Raw genomic sequence first — 17,631 nt, 5'->3', positions numbered from 1 at the left:
AGTTTGCTTCAAGCGAGCCATTGCGAGATAAATGCAATGGAGGAAAGCAAAAAGTCAGATGAACGGAAGAAGAGGGAATGATGAATGGTTCGGTGAAAAACAGAGGAAGGGAAGAAGAAAGAAAGGTCCAGGCGAAGAAGAGGAAGAGGGAGAAGTAGAGAGCGAAGTGAGAAACGCAAAAAAACCCTAGCGCGGGTTGAGAAGAAGAAAAACAGAGAAGATGAATGCATGGTAGTGAAAAGGGTGAATGCAATCGGTGAAAAGAACCTAAATGGATCAAGGAAGAAGAAAAGTCATACATTTAGATGACCGCGGAAGGTCTTGAGGTAGAAAGCTTGAAGAAAGTTGGGCGCGCAGAGAGGAGATTTGAAGTAAGTCTGAGAGGTGGAGTATTGAAGAAGATAATGAAACAGTGAAGGCGCGCGCCTATTTGAATAAGGGAAGCATTAGCGACACTCCACGCTGGCCGTTGATGCGTCCACGTGTCGCGAGACTAAGGGAGGAAATCATAACGTTAAAAGGCAACACGTGAGGTGGCACGTGATGCGACCCCACTTGCCACGTGGACCGAGGGCGCGACCACTGAGAACGAGTTCACAGCTCGAGACTGGGGGCCTTGTGATCCGGTCGGTCATCGGTAGTCGATGACGTCAGCAGCAGATAACCACGTGGACCACTCGCAGGGTGACACGTGGATCAGGTGGCAGAGAAATCAGGGAGGAGATCACCCAGAACGGTGATCGGTGGGTAGTAACCGAGTGGCCACCGACAGATCAGTTCCAAGATAAATACCTGGGGGGAGAACGCGAGAAGCAGTAGAGCACCGATCAGTCATCGGGTGCATGGTCATCGGGGTTTCGTGTTACACGCAGTTAAACTGGGACTGAGATTCCCAGCGAGAGCGTTACACATGGACCTCGCATGATCATATCTCAGAGAAAGAGGAGCTGCTTGCCGGTAGAATCGTGCACGAGAGTGGCCTGAGGGAGTTAGTAAACCGGTCAGTGATTGGTGACTCTCTTAACCCATTACGTGCATGACATCGTGAAGGGGAAATCGTTTATGCAGAGAGCAATGCTTGGTGAGTGTGCCTAGTCCAGCCACACCTGGCGTTCTCCTGGGAGTGTGCGATTCACCCAGATGGAAGAAACGCGCTAAGTTACTCCGCAAGGGAATAACTTAGGCGCACAAAGAGATGCGCTAGAGCCCTTCAGGTAGTGGCACGTGTACGGTTAGATGTGAGTTGCATGCCTCCACGTGTCACCATCTGAGAGAGGCGCGACCAAGATAAAAGTGCACTCCGCGTCGTGAAAGGTACACACCCACGTTTTTACTCATTTTGGTACGTTTTCGCACAATAGAGTAACAGAATTCTGACACACGCAGAGGATAGCGTAACAGAATTCTGTTAGGCACAGACACAGAGAGAGAGAAAAAAGAGAATCAGAGAGAGATTCAGTGACATTTTTGTTGGTGGTTCTGTGACCTAACTTGAGCGTCGGAGTGCAAACGGCCGCTAGAGGCGCCGTCTGTGTGTTTTGCAGGTTGCGTTTGAAGTTCCCGGAGAAGGTTCTAAGAGCATTCTTGCGGATAGCACAGTTGCATAGGCGGGGTAAGGAAGCGACAAAGCAATTCCTCCATGCTTGAGTTGATGACAGGATCATATATATATATATATATATATATATTATGTTTAATTTTTTTATTTTAAATTACTGAATATTTTGAAGTGGTCCTTTGTTGAGTTATAATAAAATTAATAATATTTTGAGATGTTACACGTTTTATAGTTGAATTTTTTTAAACTAAAAACCTACTTCAATAATAGAAGAAATACATGGGATGTATAATGTTAGTTTAATATTATAATGTCGGTATATTTCTTTTTTCTCATATTCCAGGACTATTAAGCCAATAAAAAAAATCTTACATGATGTGCATGCTATTTGTTTAAATAAAATCAGTGTTATGAAGTATACCGAGAAATTCTCATATAAAAAAATACTAACAGAAGGGAGATTTTATAGACAAATGTAAATAATTATAATCAATCTAATATCTGGTAAACAAATAGCTACTAATATTGTAGGATTTTCTGAGTTTTATGCACCCAGAGATGAGGCACCAGAGGGAAACACTGAAGAATATCATATACTGATTAGTTTACAAAATTGGCAATGTTCAGCCTAATCATCATTGGGACAAACTACTTAGAATCTTTTTCTTATCAGAATTAAGTTTAATGTTCATTTATAATAACAAGTGAGATAATTATTAATTAAATAATGTTATCATAATTAATACAAAAATACCGAATAAAAAAATTTGATGTTCTCATCTCATACACTGTTTTATTATAAATTTCTTCCGCAATGGCAATGAAGGATATAAAAGAAGAGTGGGAAGGGCAATTTTGGGAGACAATATCTGTGTTGTGTTCTGTTAATATTGTTATAGTATTTATTTATTCATTTGTCTTCCTTAATTTTCTGCACTAGCTGGTTCCTGCAGTTGCAGTTGCTGTTGCAGGCTTTGCACCTTTCTCTCTCTTGGGACACCATAGCAGAGCAATGGAGCTCCAAACCCGGAGCAATAATGGCGAAAAAGCAAACGCAGAAGAAGACCCTTCCCTCTACGAAGACATGGACAGCACATGCTCCACTCCCTACGTAAGTGCCCCTTCCAGTCCAGGCCGAGGACCCGCAGCCGGCGGGGGCTTCTTCTACAGCGCTCCGGCGAGTCCAATGCACTTCACCATAACAGCAGCTTCCACTTACGCACCCTCTTCCTCTTCCTTTGAGAAAAGTTCCTCTTCCTGCGAGTTTGAGTTCTCGGCACGGTTCGGGTCGACCGGGTTTAATGGTTCCGGTTCGATGAGCTCGGCAGATGAGTTGTTCTTGAACGGTCAGATCCGGCCCACGAAGCTCTCGACCCACTTGGAGCGTCCGCAGGTTCTGGCTCCCTTGCTGGATCTGGAGGAAGAAGAGGACGAAGAAAACGAGGAAGTTGAAGCGCGTGTACGAGGTAGAGATCTGAGGTTGCGCGATAAGTCTGTGAGGAGAAGGACGAGATCCCTGTCTCCTCTGAGGAACACGCCGGTGGAGTGGGTAGAGAGCGAGGATGCGGTGAGCGAGGTGAAAACGGAGAAGAAGGAAAACGTGACCCCTTCCAGTGCAACAGCAACAGGGAGGAGTTCGAAGAGATGGGTTTTCTTGAAGGATTTTCTCAGAAGTAAAAGCGAGGGAAGGAGCAACAACAAGTTCTGGTCCACTATTTCCTTCTCCCCGATCAAGGATAAAAAGGCCCAAAATCAGGGAAATGGGCCGCCGAAGTCCAAGAAGATAACAGAAAAGCCCACTAACGGCGTCGGAAAGAGGCGCTTACCGTTATCGTTATCTCCGCACGAGTTGCATTATAAAGCGAACCGAGCCCAAGCGGAGGAGTTGAGAAGGAAAACATTTTTGCCATATCGACAAGGCTTGCTTGGGTGCTTGGGATTTAGTTCGAAAGGCTATGGTGCTATGAGTGGCTTCGCCAGAGCCTTAAACCCTGTTTCTTCCAGGTAAACTTTTCCTATTCCTATTCCTATATTCTCAATAATTCATAGAAAAAGGTTGTACAGATATCATGATTATTTGTTCTTGTATCGTTTTTTTTGAATCGTTTAGTTGATTACGAGGCTTCACGATCGATCGCGCTTCCTATTGTGGTATCTGTAGATGTTCATAAACAGTGTACAATGATTTAATGCTTGATGTGCAGTAACTGAGTCTGCGTTTATATTCACACTAGCTGGTTCTAGATCAAGAGAAAGAGAGAGGAATTGAATTGAAAATGTGAAAATGCAAAAATATATAAAACTGAACAGTTACAGAGTCCACGTGGTGTGGGGAGGGTGTGAGGTGGATTTAGGTCTGGGGAGCCAGAGTAAACACAGTTGGAAGATGTTTCTAGTGTAGCTCTAAGCAGACCCACAATTGAAAGATGCTTGTGTTTGTTGGCATCTTTGGTGTCCTAAACTTTTTGTTGTTTATGCAAATAGTACATCTGTGGGGACTTGGAATAGAGCAAATACATGAGATTTGTCTTGTTGCAAATAAGATGATCCATACGCTTGAAGTGGGGGCATAAGCTCATGTAACACTATAATTGTTATGGCCTTATCTAATTTGACCTATCTTAATGGATTCGGTTAAAAAATAACAAGATGTTGAACTTATGTCCTACGTGTTTCTTAAGATGTGGACTTAAGGTCGATTAAGATTATTTCATAATTAATTGCCAATAAGTTTGTCATAACTTACAATCTGGTATGTAATGAATAATCTCTAATTGAAGTTATTGCATTGTTTTATTGATATTTATATAACAATCATTTTGATGTTTGGTGCACACACTTTTCTTAACTGTGATCTTATAAATGAGAGATAAAATGAAAGGATAATTTTTTTAGTAATTAAGTCTTAGTTTTTAAATAACAAACCTTTTTAACTAGATTTTTTTGTTAAGTTACTTGAAACAATATGCATAGAACTAGTATTTAAAATATGAGAGACTTTTTTAATTTTTCTATACTTTTCTCAATTTCTAACAGTGGTAGAGTTCTTTTTTTTCTAATTTCAAAGATATTCTTACACATAGATATACTATCCATTTCTTTTAATTATTGTTACTGTTATACGGGATTATTTAATAAATGAAAATAGGGTTTTATTTTTTTTTTCTTTTTCGATAAGTAATGTTGTTTTCGAACTTAGACTTTTAGGCTTTTAAATATTTATCTTTAATCATAGTTACAATCCCCTTTTTTTTTTCAGCAACATCATCTAGACTTGTTTAGTACTATCGACTTTTTGTTATTAAAAATTATATGAAAAACAATAATTAGAAAAAAATGATGATATACTATACATTTTTTTTGCATAAATTAGTGATAGAGTAGTTATGTAGGTTCTATTATTTTAATAATAAGGTATAATTAATTAATAATGTAAAATTAATATATTTGTTAAATTTCTATTTTTATTTTATTTTAATGCTTATACTTTTAAAGATCTTAAAGGTGACATTTTAAAAGGTCTTCCTAACTAAAAGGACTGTATATGTTTTTAAAAAAATCTGTTTTGGTTAAAAAACTTATTATTAATGTGATGGATATGGATATACATTTAAAAAAACACTAGAAGATTTTTAGAAATATTCGCAAAATTGTTTTGTAGCGGAAAATAAAGTTGGAAACATTATTACAAATTTGTTGATTAAAAAGTTGTAGAAAAAAAAAGCTGTTTAACCATTTTTATTATTTTGTTTAAAGTTATCAGTTAATGAGTTCAGACATAACAGTATGAATGAAAAATGGTTAAGACTGGGACGACTTATGAGAGATTTTAGATAGGTGAGAAAAAAAAACTATACAAGAGAACAATATATTAGAATTAATTAGTTATTATAATTAGTATAAATTTTATATTGTTAATTTAAAAAATATAATTTATTTGTAATTTTTTTATTGATTATGATTATTATTTTCAATTTTATTTTATTTATAAGTTTAATATATTTTGTTCTGAGATAATGAATTATTGATTACACATTCATATTTCACTTATATTTGTGTTTTCTTTTAATGGATAACTAATATTTACTTATTTAGAGTAATGTATAACAGATAAAAAATAATAATTTCTAAATGTTGTTAATATTTAAATGATTTACTGTAATGCCTGACTGGGTGCAACTTAAATCTTTTTCAATTCACATAATTTTTTAAAATAAGATAATAAATAAATAAATTATAAAAAGGTAGAAATGCATACTACTTTTTAATTTTAAATATGTAAAACATTTTAAATTCTTGTGAATTAATAACATTCTTTCAAATATTATAATTTCAAATTTTATAAATTCTTTAAAATTTAAATTATAAATATTAATTATAAAATATTTTTATTAAAATCTTAAAAGAATCATTATACTTTTAGAATGTTATTGACAATCACATTCTTTATTGACTATTAACAATATTGGTAACTTGGATATTTTAAAGTACAACAATAGTTGAATTATGATAATGAGATTGGTTAATTTCCCCAGGTAAAGTATAGAATGTGAGGAGTAAAATAATTGTTGTGTTTGAGCAGGAATGGGGTTAGTGTAGCAAAGCAAAACCTGGGGATGATGAAAGTAACATTCCTTTTTGTCTGTTAGGGATGAAACAATAGAGAGAAATAGAGAGGATAAAGGGGAGTGTGATGTTCAATCTCATAACATGAATAATCAAAGGTGGGGCTCCTCTCCCTCTGTGGACCTTACACAAACAATACTAAAAACAAGATAACCTACTACTTCTGATCTGAATGAGATGGATTCCCCTAAGTCCATGTCAGCTTTTCTCCCCCACCCTACACTCAGGTGGATTACCTCATACACACAATTCTACCTGTAATCACTGTATTCTGCAAACAAAGACAACATAAAGTGGACAATGGTGCCAACAGAATAAGGGAACTTAATCTAATATTGAAAAAATGTCAAATTGATTCTTTTTACTTTGTATATGATTATATAAAATTGTTTGTTTAGTGGTATTAGGTTTCTAGTTACATGAATGATTCTCACGTCAAATTAGTATAGAACTTCTGAGTAGAAATGTTTAAAACAATGAAAATGGGATTAATCTCACTCCACACCTACGCAGAAGTTGATTAGCATTAAAAATCAATCTCACACACCTTAACTAAGATGTGATTGAAATGAATTTAAACACACATTTACATTACAGAAGACTAGTAAAATTACATTTTTAATGATTTAAAACTAATTTGGTAAAAACATCTACAAAAATTCTCACTGCACGATCATTTAAAAATTTGAAGTGTAGCAATATTATGCAACTACCTACAGGAAGCTCAAGGTTTTTTTACTATGTTGGACAATTTTATAAACTTATTATTAAAATGGGTTTTATTTACTTGGTTACACAATTTTAAGAATGTGAAAATGAAGTCGTGTCATTCGATTTTGATATTGAGTATAAAGTCGTGTTAACATGATACATTTTTTATTAATGATTTTTTTTAAAGTTATGTTAAAGTTGTCACAACCTCAGTTTTACTGAAATTTTAAAAATAAATAAGTATTTTCAAAAATTATTTAAATAATTATTTGACAAATTTATAAAAGTAAGAAAGTGTTGTAAAAAAAATAAACTTAGGAATTTTTTAATAAATTTATAAGTTTTATAAAAGAAAAATCAAACCGTCGGAATATTTTTATAAAAAAATTCAAATTAAATAGTTAAGAATGAAAGCTGTTTCTCAAATGAGAGAAGAAATGTCATGACCAATGTTCAAATTAAATAGTGTTAAGAATTTGAAAGAAGAAATGTCATGACCAATATTCCAATTTTGAGGACACCAAAATTTTAAAAAATCAACTATTTACTAATAATTTTAAATATTTTTAGTATATTTTAGAATTTTTCTATACAAACTTTTAAAAAAATATATTTAGTAAAATTAAAGTCCATAAATCTAAACACGACTTCTTTGTACTGACTGACACAATTACAAAATCATGTCAAGCTCAACACACTGTTTCATAATGAAGTCGAAACAGACAAAGTTCAATATAATTTTATTAAAACTCATTATTACAAACAAATTCAATATAACTTTATTAAAACTCGTGATTACAAGCCATTTTAATCTCTTAATCTTACCACATTATTTTAATATTGCTGTTTCTAGAAGAATTAAAAGAGATTAAAGATAATATAAGTATATGAATTATAAAAAGTATTTTTTGTGCATATAAACTGCAAAAGAACTTCATAGCTAAAGGAATAAAACAAATAATTAAACAAATTAAAAAAAGAAGTAAACACAGTTGTTTCTGAAGTCCAACACATAATGTTATAAGCTTGTTATAAGCAAACAAACAAGCTCTGTGCAAAGATTGTTTTTTTTTACATGTGAAATTGTAGTTGTAGGTCGATTGAAGGGAAAAAAACAAAAGACAATAACGATCTAGCCTGAACAATTTAGAGTATGATGATTTCTCAAATGAAAATTGTACTTTTGCTTTAATTTTACGACTCACCAAATGATCAGTACAAAAATGTGCGTGAAAGGGACTCAGAAAATGATCAGTACAAAAATGTGCGTGAAAGGCTACTTATAGAAAATGGGACATCTAGAAAACTAGGATGATAACACCTAGAAACTGACGGAAATATAAATCATCCCTGTAGAGAAAGGAATGACTCTTCTATCACACTAAGATCAAGCAAATGTGAATAAGATGTTCTTCTTCAGAGTGAATTCATCTGCTTTTGCTGGGCTGATTGACTTCTTCAAAAGGCAGAAAAGTTCAATCAGACGAGTAATTCAAATTACTAACAATAAAAATCAAAGTTTTGTGCTAATTGATTACATATCAGACCATAGGACTCTAACTTAAGCCTTCAATAAACAAAAACCAAGTACATCATTTACAATTTACATAATCACCAATAGTGCAGTAAAATGAAAGGATGACAATGAAATGATTGAAAATGTAATAAGCATTTGAAAAAATGAAATAAAAAAAAAATCGGTTGAAGATTCCAGCATGACAATTGAGAGAATTCCATTTCCATAATATCAAATTCTTTGAAGCAAAACTACGGATCTCTAATATGATATTCATAAATTACAAGAAAAGGCTTGGAGCCAAGCACCTTATATGAAAAATATGAGTAGCAAAAAGTTCTACCAATATATTCATTATCTTCATCTTGGTGTGCTATGCAGCATATAATTTCTGGTTTGTTCAACAGAATTAAAGTGCAAGATAAATATGAACATGACCAGAATATCGTCATAATCATAACGTTTCATCAGTAAGAAAAGATTTGTATAGTATTCCATCCCAAAAAGTGGAATAAGAAAAGATTTGTATACTATTCCATCCCAAGAAGTGGAATACACCCAATAATAACATTATGATATGCACCTCTCACTTTTATAATATTATGATTACATTAATCTCATACATTTAGAATATCAAATTTGAAAATGTGATCAAATTACCTTCTCAAGCATGCGGTCAAGACGAAGAATTTCATTCTTTGCATAGTCCGAACCCTTTTCCATACTCTTCTTAGCAAGTTTTAAGTAGAGGTTGCCATATCTGGTCCAAACAAAAAAGGACAAATGTCATAAAATCAAACAAATAAATGTTTAGAATTAAAGAAAGAAATGTGGGTAAAACATTTATGGCTTCACAATAATCACAATTAAAAATAAAACCTGAGAAACCATAACAGAACCGAAAAATATAGAATCATTCAAACCTGGCAGAAGAACCCTTAAGCTTCTTAACTTCCTCCTCGAGTTGGGAATATACTGCCTTCTTATCATTATCTTCAGCATCCACAAACTCCTTCACCAAGTCATCCAGAGATTCTACTATACCAGCCTACATAAGAATAGTGTAGCCATTATAATGATATTATTACGGTCTCTTTCATTTTAATAAACATATGTATGCTGATTAAAAAAATAAAAAAATAAACATATGTAGTTAACTAACTTTAGAACTGAGCTGTCCCTTCCCATCACGGAATGTACCACATTTCTCATTGATGAAGGCTACAAAATCATCCAAATCACGACCACCATTATAATCTTCACCAGCTTTATTGCTCTTTGGGAAAAATTTCAGTGTAGGATAGCCACTAACACCATATCTGTATTGGCAAATTTCCAAATTAGGCACGTTTACTTCTTAAATATGATATCAACCTAGTTTAAATAGGAGATAAAACACTCACTTCTCAGCCAAATTCTTATACTTGTCAGCATCAACGTTGGCTATAACTACTTCTTCATCAAGGTTAAATGCTGCGGCAACCTTTTCATAAGTCTGAAAAATAGTAAGAACTTCATCAGGACAGGATAGACCTTTGACATAATCACAGGCAGGTGAAACTTATTAAGATACAATAACCATGAGCTATATAATAGGCGTCTAAGCACAGAAGAACATTCTTACAGGGGCAAGGGCCTTGCAGTGACCACACCTGTAAAACATTATTAAATTTATCAAGAAAAATATTCAAAATAAAAATTGAAAATGAAAAAGAAAATCTAGCGATATAATGAAGTTTTGCAGATCATCTTAGGTATACTTACCATGGTGCATAGAATTCCACCAGAACATCTTTTGTTTCATCCAAGACAACCTCATCAAAGTTTTCTGGAGAGAGAATTACCACGCTGGATGGAGCAGAAGCTATCTTCACACTAGTACCTGCATTAACAAGACATGTCATATCAATGCTAAATTGACTTAATACTATACAAAGAAATGATACAATAATATAGAAACACTAAAAATGCCAGAGAAGTGCAAGCAACACACTCGTTCTCTTGAACTCTTTACTGCTAGTGAAAATTAATTGAAAACTGTTAATCATGAGTGGGATTCCATAAAGAAAGCGCCAAACCCACAAAATTGCGTGATTTCAATAAATTTTAGCTAATAATAAAGATTGTGTTCAACATAGTATATTGCTAACATTTCTCAAAATGCCATGCAGAACAAATAATGAAAGACAACATCGTCAGAGCATACTACAATAGAGATAGTGAGCAGCGTGGCAATTAAAGAGGAAAAAACATGAGATGGTTATTTTGCATTACTAAGTATAAGAGTCATTTCAGATACCAAACAAAGCTATAAGTGTTTTTAAAAGCCTTTCTACTGAAAAAAAAAAACTTTATCTTTTCCCTAGACAAGCTCTCAGAAACACTTTTACCTTATAGACTCTCATTGTATTTGGTACAGTGACTCAAAAAGTCATGATAATTCTGGATAATAATTTCAACCACTATCAATCAGTTAGGCATGAGTGAAACAAAATTCATTAGTTACAAAAAGACGCTTTCTCAACACGTGCACCAAAAAAAAATATCTTCAACATTCTTGAAAAACATATTTATAGGTCCAACATTCCAGGGAATGCAAGTTCATTAATATCTTCAAATCACCTCGCCAAATTAGTAATAAGTAATTCAAAGTATTCTAAAGTCACAACCCCAACATCGCATTTGAATCAATTAAAACACGCATATTTACATCCAGCAAATGGACACTGCACGACAATCATACCTGCTTCAACGTTCACAAACGCAGCAAGCGCTTCTGCAGAACGTGCACCTTCGTACCTAGAGATTTCAATCAAATGATATCAGATGCAATGAATAGCTACAAGTTAAGAAGAAGAATATTCTGACATTTTCTATGGAAAAAAAGAGAGAGTATGAAAGTAAAGGCAAAGTGCTCACTTTCTTGGTTCTAGAGATCCCTTGGGAAACCATTTAATGGTAGGGTAACCAGAAACCCCATATTTAGTGCAAACGCTTTTATGCTCATCACAATCCACCTATCAAGAGATCCTAACTATATAAAAAAAACTTTTGATCCTATAAAACGAATCATAATAAAAAAAAAACTAAATCTCATTAAGAAAAACGCTAGCAACCAACCTTCGCAATCAAAACCGACTTCGCTTTTCTGAAAGTCGTTCCAAGTTGTTCGTACTCCGGCGCAAGCCTTTTACAATGTCCACACCTGACATTGAAAACACAATTAGATTTTATAATTCACAAGGATAGAAACAATCAAATGGAGGCGCGTGAGGTTAGAGAATCGCGATTCGCGCGTACCAGGGGGCGTAAAACTCGACGAGAGCGCCACGATCCTGGCCAACCTCTTTTTCGAAGGTGTCCTCGGTTAGCGCAACGACGTCGTCGGCTGAAGCCGATGAGAGAAAGATCATGAGCGTTATGGCTGCAGCGGCCACCACCATCCTCGTTGTGGAGCTCCACATTGTTCGCTTTGCTTCCTCTTCGATCTCTGTTGATTTTTTCTGTGTTTTCGTATCAATGTGAAAGCACTACCTCTGTCACTCTTCTCCTTCGATTTGGTGTTGTTCTAACTTTCCTCTGTTTTTTTTTCTTCGCTTCCACCTAAAGGGAAAATAAATACAATCAAATCAAGAAAGAAAAAATCAACTAAAATCAACACAATTAAGTGGCTCTTGTTATTACTTTTTTTTGTCAGTGACCATAGTTTATTAAAAATTATAGGATTATTAGTGAAGTTTATAATTTTTTAATTGATGTTTAAACTGTCTTAAATGAACCATGTACATATAATTTAATAAAACATGTCATATCTTAGCATAGCAAATTAGAGAATATATTGTAACGGACATTGAATTCAATGCATAATTTCACCTTATAATTAATACACCAATATTAAGAGTTAATGATTATGGTAACATAAAATGATCCTTTAAAAAAAGAACACAAAGGATAGAATATGTAGAGTACATAATATTTCTGAATCTACTAACAAATACTCATGCCACCATTACACAAGGCAAAAAAATAAGAAAAAGAGAAGTGAGAAAAATATTTTAAACACTATTAATTTTTTTCTCTAGTCAACGATTTTTAAACCATGTAAACTTTAAAATTATAATTAAAAATTCACTTTAAAATCTGTAAACAGAACAAATATTTTAAATTTTGGAAAACTAGCGAAATTATTTTTACATTGAAGGACTTAAAATATCACATTTGCATTCAAGAAACAAAAAAGATTATTTTGTAATTTAAAGAAATAAAATAAGATTTAATATAAATTTTAGGGACTAAAAATTATTTTATTAAAAAAAATAAAAATGCATGATGACACATATCATTTACATGAATATCATTAATTATGTTGAGAGTGTACTTCTTTTAATGACTATCTTAACGTTGTTAATGATAAGTAATTCAATTAAAGTTTTCAAGATCACATATTAAATTAGTATGAGGTGTTTACCTATTTTGTTTTGTAAGCATTTATAAAAGTCATTTCATTTACAATTAAAAAATAAACGGCTAAACAATACCGTGTAGGATAAAATATTTTACAAGTAAATAGTCTACACAAATTTTATCCTATCACCATCTAATTAAAAATAATAGAGGGGTGTTGCGAGAATCGAACTCGCGACCTCTCGCACCCGAAGCGAGAATCATACCACTAGACCAAACACCCTCAATTGTTAGTTTTTAATTTTTATTTAATGAATAGTTCATTTGATATTATTCTTTCTTCCCCGCACTTAAACTAGGGTTTGATAGCATCCTCTGAAAATGTGCCTTTATTTCAATCAATTACCAAATTGCTTCGGTGATCATTGTAACTTCCTCTACATTTGTTAGTTTTCATTCCTTTGCTTGTATCAATGTCTAACACCAGTAACAATGTAAGTGCAGAATCTTGGAATCTCCCCGTTTCATCTCCACAATCCGTCGATGATTATGGAAGATTCTATTTGTTTCTCTGATTATCTACATATTTGACTTGAATCAGGTCGCTGGGGTTGACAACACATTCAGAAGAAAATTTGATCGAGAAGAGTACCTGGAACGAGCACGGGAGCGCGAGAGACAGGTGTGTTGTGTTGGTGTTTCTGATTCTGCTTCTGATTTTAAATAATTTAGGTTTCTTAATTGTGCATGTGTGTGTTTAATTGTGAATAGGAGGAGGAGGGTCGATCGAAACCTAAAGGTAAGTTACCTAATTAGTATTGAGGTTGGAGTTATGTTTGCTTTGAGTGACAACGACAACATCCTATTGGTGCAGCTAAAGGTCCTCCCGTGCAGAGGAAGCCCTTGAAGCACAGAGATTATGAAGTGGACCTTGAATCTCGCTTGGGCAAGACTCAGGTATGTTACTGTCAGCAGTGATTACTAAGTTCAATGCTCTAATGGTTATAAAGGAATGTCAAACATCTATATAGTATTTTGTTAAATATATAAGCAATGAATGGTCAGCAGGGGTAATATCCACAGGTACCAAAAATTTATCACATAATCCTGCTATTCTGCTGTACTGATAACATGCAAACTTTTGCAGGTTGTTACACCGGTTGCACCACTAAGTCAGCAGGTACTTGCTTTTAACTTTTTCATATTTGTTTTAGGGTTATTGATAACTGTTGTATTCAGGCACTTTTGGATTGGAAAAATGTTGTTCTTTTCTCATTTTGATTTCTTGTCTAGTTTCTAATTCCTGTTCTTGACCTTAGTTTCTTTTGTTAGGGGATGTGTTATATGTTAGGAATAGGTGCACTTTTTAAAAATGAATTTCAAAATTTTCCAGTTTCATGTCGAACTTTTAAATGATAAAATTTTCCAGTTGTGTCTTTGGACGTAACACATGTTCCTAAAATTTAACTATTGCCATAATTCTGGCTGTTAATTTCCAGGAGAGCAATACATTACTGACCTCTCTTAGTAAAGTCTGGCATTATATACCAGCACTGTTAGAAATCTATGGCATTGTCAATACCCACAAATGATTTGCACTCTTTTTTCTTTGACCCATCACCAATGCGAATGCCTTTTGGTGCACAATTTGCATATGATTCCCATGTTCAGCTGAATAAAACTACAGGACACGAGATAGGATGGAAGAGGTATAGAGCTGAAAATGAACATCTTCGCTGCCTCTGGATTAGGGAAATTTTCATCCTTGTGGTGTGGTTGTTAGTTGTATATATGTCTGTTAGTTGTATATATGTCTGTTAGTTGTGTATATGTCTGTTAGTTGTGTATATGCGCTAAGGAATACTAGGAATAGGACTTATTAAATGATTTCACAGTTTTTTTTGCTATCTGGATGGTCTTTTTGTTTCACCGATCATTTACATTTATTGCAGGCTGGATACTACTGCTCAGTTTGTGAATGTGTGGTTAAGGACTCGGCAAACTACTTGGATCATATTAATGGAAAGAAACGTATGTAGTCTTTCTGTTTGTGGCATGTTTTCTCTAATTTTTCTATGTAATTGCTTTAAGTGCCTGTGGTTCGCTCATATTTATTTCTTTGTTGTTCCTTAGATCAAAGAGCCTTGGGCATGTCTATGCGAGTAGAACGTGCTTCTCTCAAACAGGTGCAACTTAAGATTGCTCTCTATTCGCTATGAAGTCAAATGATAAATTCCATACCTTTGTGTGTCATGTAGTTCCTTAGTTCTATATGTTCCTCTGCATGACTACTAAATCTTTTGATGAAACACAGGTTCAGGAACGATTTGAAGTTCTTAAGAAACGAAAAGATGTTGGTAGCTTCACTGAACAAGGTAGAACATTGTTTTGGAGAAGGGTTGGCTGTTATTTTCATTGAACCAAATAACTTTAAAGTCTATGTATATTTTTTTCTTCTTGGCCTTAAACTGTATAAGTTTGACTGATCTTCCGTTCCAGTGGTGGGTCTTGAACTAATGTTAAATATATGATTCCTTAAATAGTAATGTTTTCCATGGTCTGTTTTTTTTAGGAGAATAATATGTTCTTTAAATGTATTCATGTGAAATTGTAAAAAGATTTGGCAGCTTGTCCACACCATAGTCCACCATTGTTTAAGATGGACTTGGTTCTTGAATATAGAAATTAACTTATATTCTGTCACAGATCTTGATGAGCGGATTTTGAAACAACAACAAGAAGAGGAAGAAAAAAAGCGTCTACGAAGAGAAAAGAAGAAAGAAAAGGTAAAATTATGTACAGTTGCTTTTTTTTTAGTTAGAAATGGGCAATGTTGAATAAGCCTTTTTGTCATCCTCCCTCCTCTCCTCGTGCCATCAAGTAAATGTTGTTTTATGTTATCTACTTGTTTTGAGCAGTCATCTTTCTAATAATGATTTTTAATGTTATCTTAACAATTAAATATCGTTTTTTTTATTTCTCCCAACATAGTCAATAACTCGTGTTCAATTTTTGAATTCAGAAGGAGAAGGCAGTGGAAGAACCTGAAATCGATCCGGATGTTGCTGCCATGATGGGTTTTGGAGGTTTCCGGTCATCCAAAAAGTGATGACATTCCGTAAGCAGAATGAATTGTTACGAGATTTGGAATCTTTATTTGGCAGTTGTAAGCTGAATCTGATATCTTCCAGCCTCATTTTGGGTGGCATAAGCGGAATGGTGGAATAGTGGGTCACAAACAGTAGTATGCGTGGTGATATTCAATCATGTGATTTGGTTGATTCATGTACATTTCTTTCTGATGGCTAACCTGATGTATTATACAAAGCTTGGTACTTGTACTCTCCTCTATGCTCCATCCATAGTGGGGAGAGACAACTTGCTGTTGTAGCAAATGGAAAAAATTAAATATGAACATTCAATACAATCTGGGTTGTGGCTTTTTCTAGGGTATAATTATTTTGATGGAGAATAGAAATGACTACAATATTCTGCATGATTCATTATGCAATGCTTGCTGGCAAGAATACTAGCTGGAACATGCATTTGCCATGGTTATGTGCTCTAATTCAATTAACTTTTGGTACACAAGATCATCGAAAGCTGTATATAGTTAGTAAAATAATTGGAAAGTAAATGTAAATTCAAGCTGTATATTTGTTAGTAAAATAATTGGAAAGTAAATGTTAATTCAAGTGGAGTTCGGAAGAGAAATTTTGAATTGTATCATTTTGAAAATACTGTATTATTTTAAATTTTTTTATTTTTGGAATAAAGTATTTAATTTCTATTGTATTAAAAAATAAAATATAAATTTTAAAATATAAATTTTAATATTTAACATTATGAAGAAAAAAAAACATTAGGTAATTTTAAATATTAATACCTAAAATTAATATTTAATACTCTTTAAAAGTATATAGATAAATATCTTTACATTAATATTGATAGAGAAGATATATAGTTGAGAAAGAAAGAGTACGCATCAAGAATATAACATTCAAATGTTTTTCTTTAAAAAAAAAATTGTTTTGAATGTTTATTATATCTGAAGAATAATAATAGTGACATTTATTTCAAAAAAATTAAATTCTTTTGCATAAAAATAAAAATATTTATTTAATTTTGATATATTTCCTTTTGTAATAATTAAAAAAACTCAGATTAAAAAATTTCTATTTTATTTAAATATCTCCTTTTCATTTTTCGATTATATTTTTGCAAGAAAAAAAATGATTTAGGATTTATAATTTGTCCTTTTAAATTGAAATGGGTCATCTCCTTGGAGTAATAATGGTGACCATGACAGGATAAAAAGAGAATACAGCAAATCAAATAAAACAAAAAAAATGGAAATGCGAGGTATCGATCCCCGTACCTCTCGCATGCTAAGCGAGCGCTCTACCATCTGAGCTACATCCCCATATGTTTATTCTTTAACATATTAACTTAATATATCATTATATACAATTTCTATTCACTTACCTATTATTATTTTGCCAGTTTTCTTAAGTATTGTTTCAGGTATTATTTTTATACAATCAACCTTTTTGCTATACAATATTTTAGGTATGGATAAATATTAGTAACTATTATGTTATTTTATTTACCCTTTTTGCTATACAATATCTTATCATGTGCTTACTTACCCAATCAAATTTTACACACTTCATGTCTGGTTATTTTCAATTCTAACTTAGTTAATGCTTTTAGGATGTTTAAATTTTTTTGTGTCCATTCTAAACAAAGTTAGTCTTGGTGTTCCTTCGTTGATTATTTGCATGTCACTCTTTGATTCAAAATATGATAATAGTAA

The 17,631-nt window shown here is 33.2% G+C and overlaps 3 protein-coding genes and 1 non-coding gene across 9 annotated transcripts; 2 read left to right on the top strand and 2 right to left on the bottom strand.

Annotated features, from left to right (window-relative positions):
* Positions 1–2,282: 2,282 nt before the first annotated feature.
* Positions 2,283–10,640, top strand: LOC137814910 (uncharacterized). Of its 5 annotated transcripts, none has more exons than XM_068617854.1 (2): positions 2,283–3,562; positions 10,583–10,640. In XM_068617854.1, the coding sequence occupies exons 1-2, from the start codon at positions 2,571–2,573 to the stop codon at positions 10,623–10,625; spliced, it is 1,035 nt and encodes a 344-aa protein (XP_068473955.1). In that variant the 5' UTR covers positions 2,283–2,570; the 3' UTR covers positions 10,626–10,640. The 5 variants fall into 5 exon arrangements, with proteins under 5 accessions (XP_068473955.1, XP_068473953.1, XP_068473954.1 ...); XM_068617852.1 differs by lacking the exon at positions 10,583–10,640 and adding an exon at positions 6,208–6,518; XM_068617853.1 differs by lacking the exon at positions 10,583–10,640 and adding an exon at positions 6,141–6,239.
* On the bottom strand, positions 8,025–12,057 carry LOC137814911 (probable protein disulfide-isomerase A6). Of its 2 annotated transcripts, none has more exons than XM_068617858.1 (11): positions 11,712–12,057; positions 11,532–11,616; positions 11,331–11,428; positions 11,155–11,210; positions 10,176–10,293; positions 10,036–10,063; positions 9,815–9,906; positions 9,574–9,730; positions 9,335–9,459; positions 9,072–9,171; positions 8,025–8,351 (listed from the first exon to the last, which is right to left on the bottom strand). In XM_068617858.1, exons 1-11 carry the CDS (start codon positions 11,873–11,875, stop codon positions 8,283–8,285), a joined length of 1,092 nt encoding a protein of 363 aa, XP_068473959.1. In that variant the 5' UTR covers positions 11,876–12,057; the 3' UTR covers positions 8,025–8,282. The 2 variants fall into 2 exon arrangements, with proteins under 2 accessions (XP_068473959.1, XP_068473958.1); XM_068617857.1 differs by having other exon boundaries at positions 8,025–8,348; positions 11,712–12,016.
* A 969-nt stretch (positions 12,058–13,026) lies between these two features.
* TRNAP-CGG (transfer RNA proline (anticodon CGG)) lies at positions 13,027–13,098 on the bottom strand. The gene has a single exon. It is a non-coding gene; the product is annotated as a tRNA-Pro (tRNA).
* A 57-nt stretch (positions 13,099–13,155) lies between these two features.
* Positions 13,156–16,242, top strand: LOC137814916 (uncharacterized). Its single transcript, XM_068617865.1, has 10 exons — positions 13,156–13,309; positions 13,417–13,497; positions 13,587–13,614; positions 13,690–13,772; positions 13,963–13,995; positions 14,768–14,846; positions 14,949–15,001; positions 15,130–15,190; positions 15,522–15,601; positions 15,838–16,242. The coding sequence occupies exons 1-10, from the start codon at positions 13,289–13,291 to the stop codon at positions 15,922–15,924; spliced, it is 606 nt and encodes a 201-aa protein (XP_068473966.1). The 5' UTR covers positions 13,156–13,288; the 3' UTR covers positions 15,925–16,242.
* Positions 16,243–17,631: the final 1,389 nt, after the last annotated feature.

The sequence above is a fragment of the Phaseolus vulgaris genome, chromosome 1 (assembly GCF_000499845.2).
Source record: "Phaseolus vulgaris cultivar G19833 chromosome 1, P. vulgaris v2.0, whole genome shotgun sequence".
Classification (NCBI taxonomy): Eukaryota; Viridiplantae; Streptophyta; class Magnoliopsida; order Fabales; family Fabaceae; genus Phaseolus; species Phaseolus vulgaris.
The sequence above is the reverse complement of the archived record's forward strand: the minus strand, read 5'-3'. Positions and strand labels throughout refer to the sequence as shown.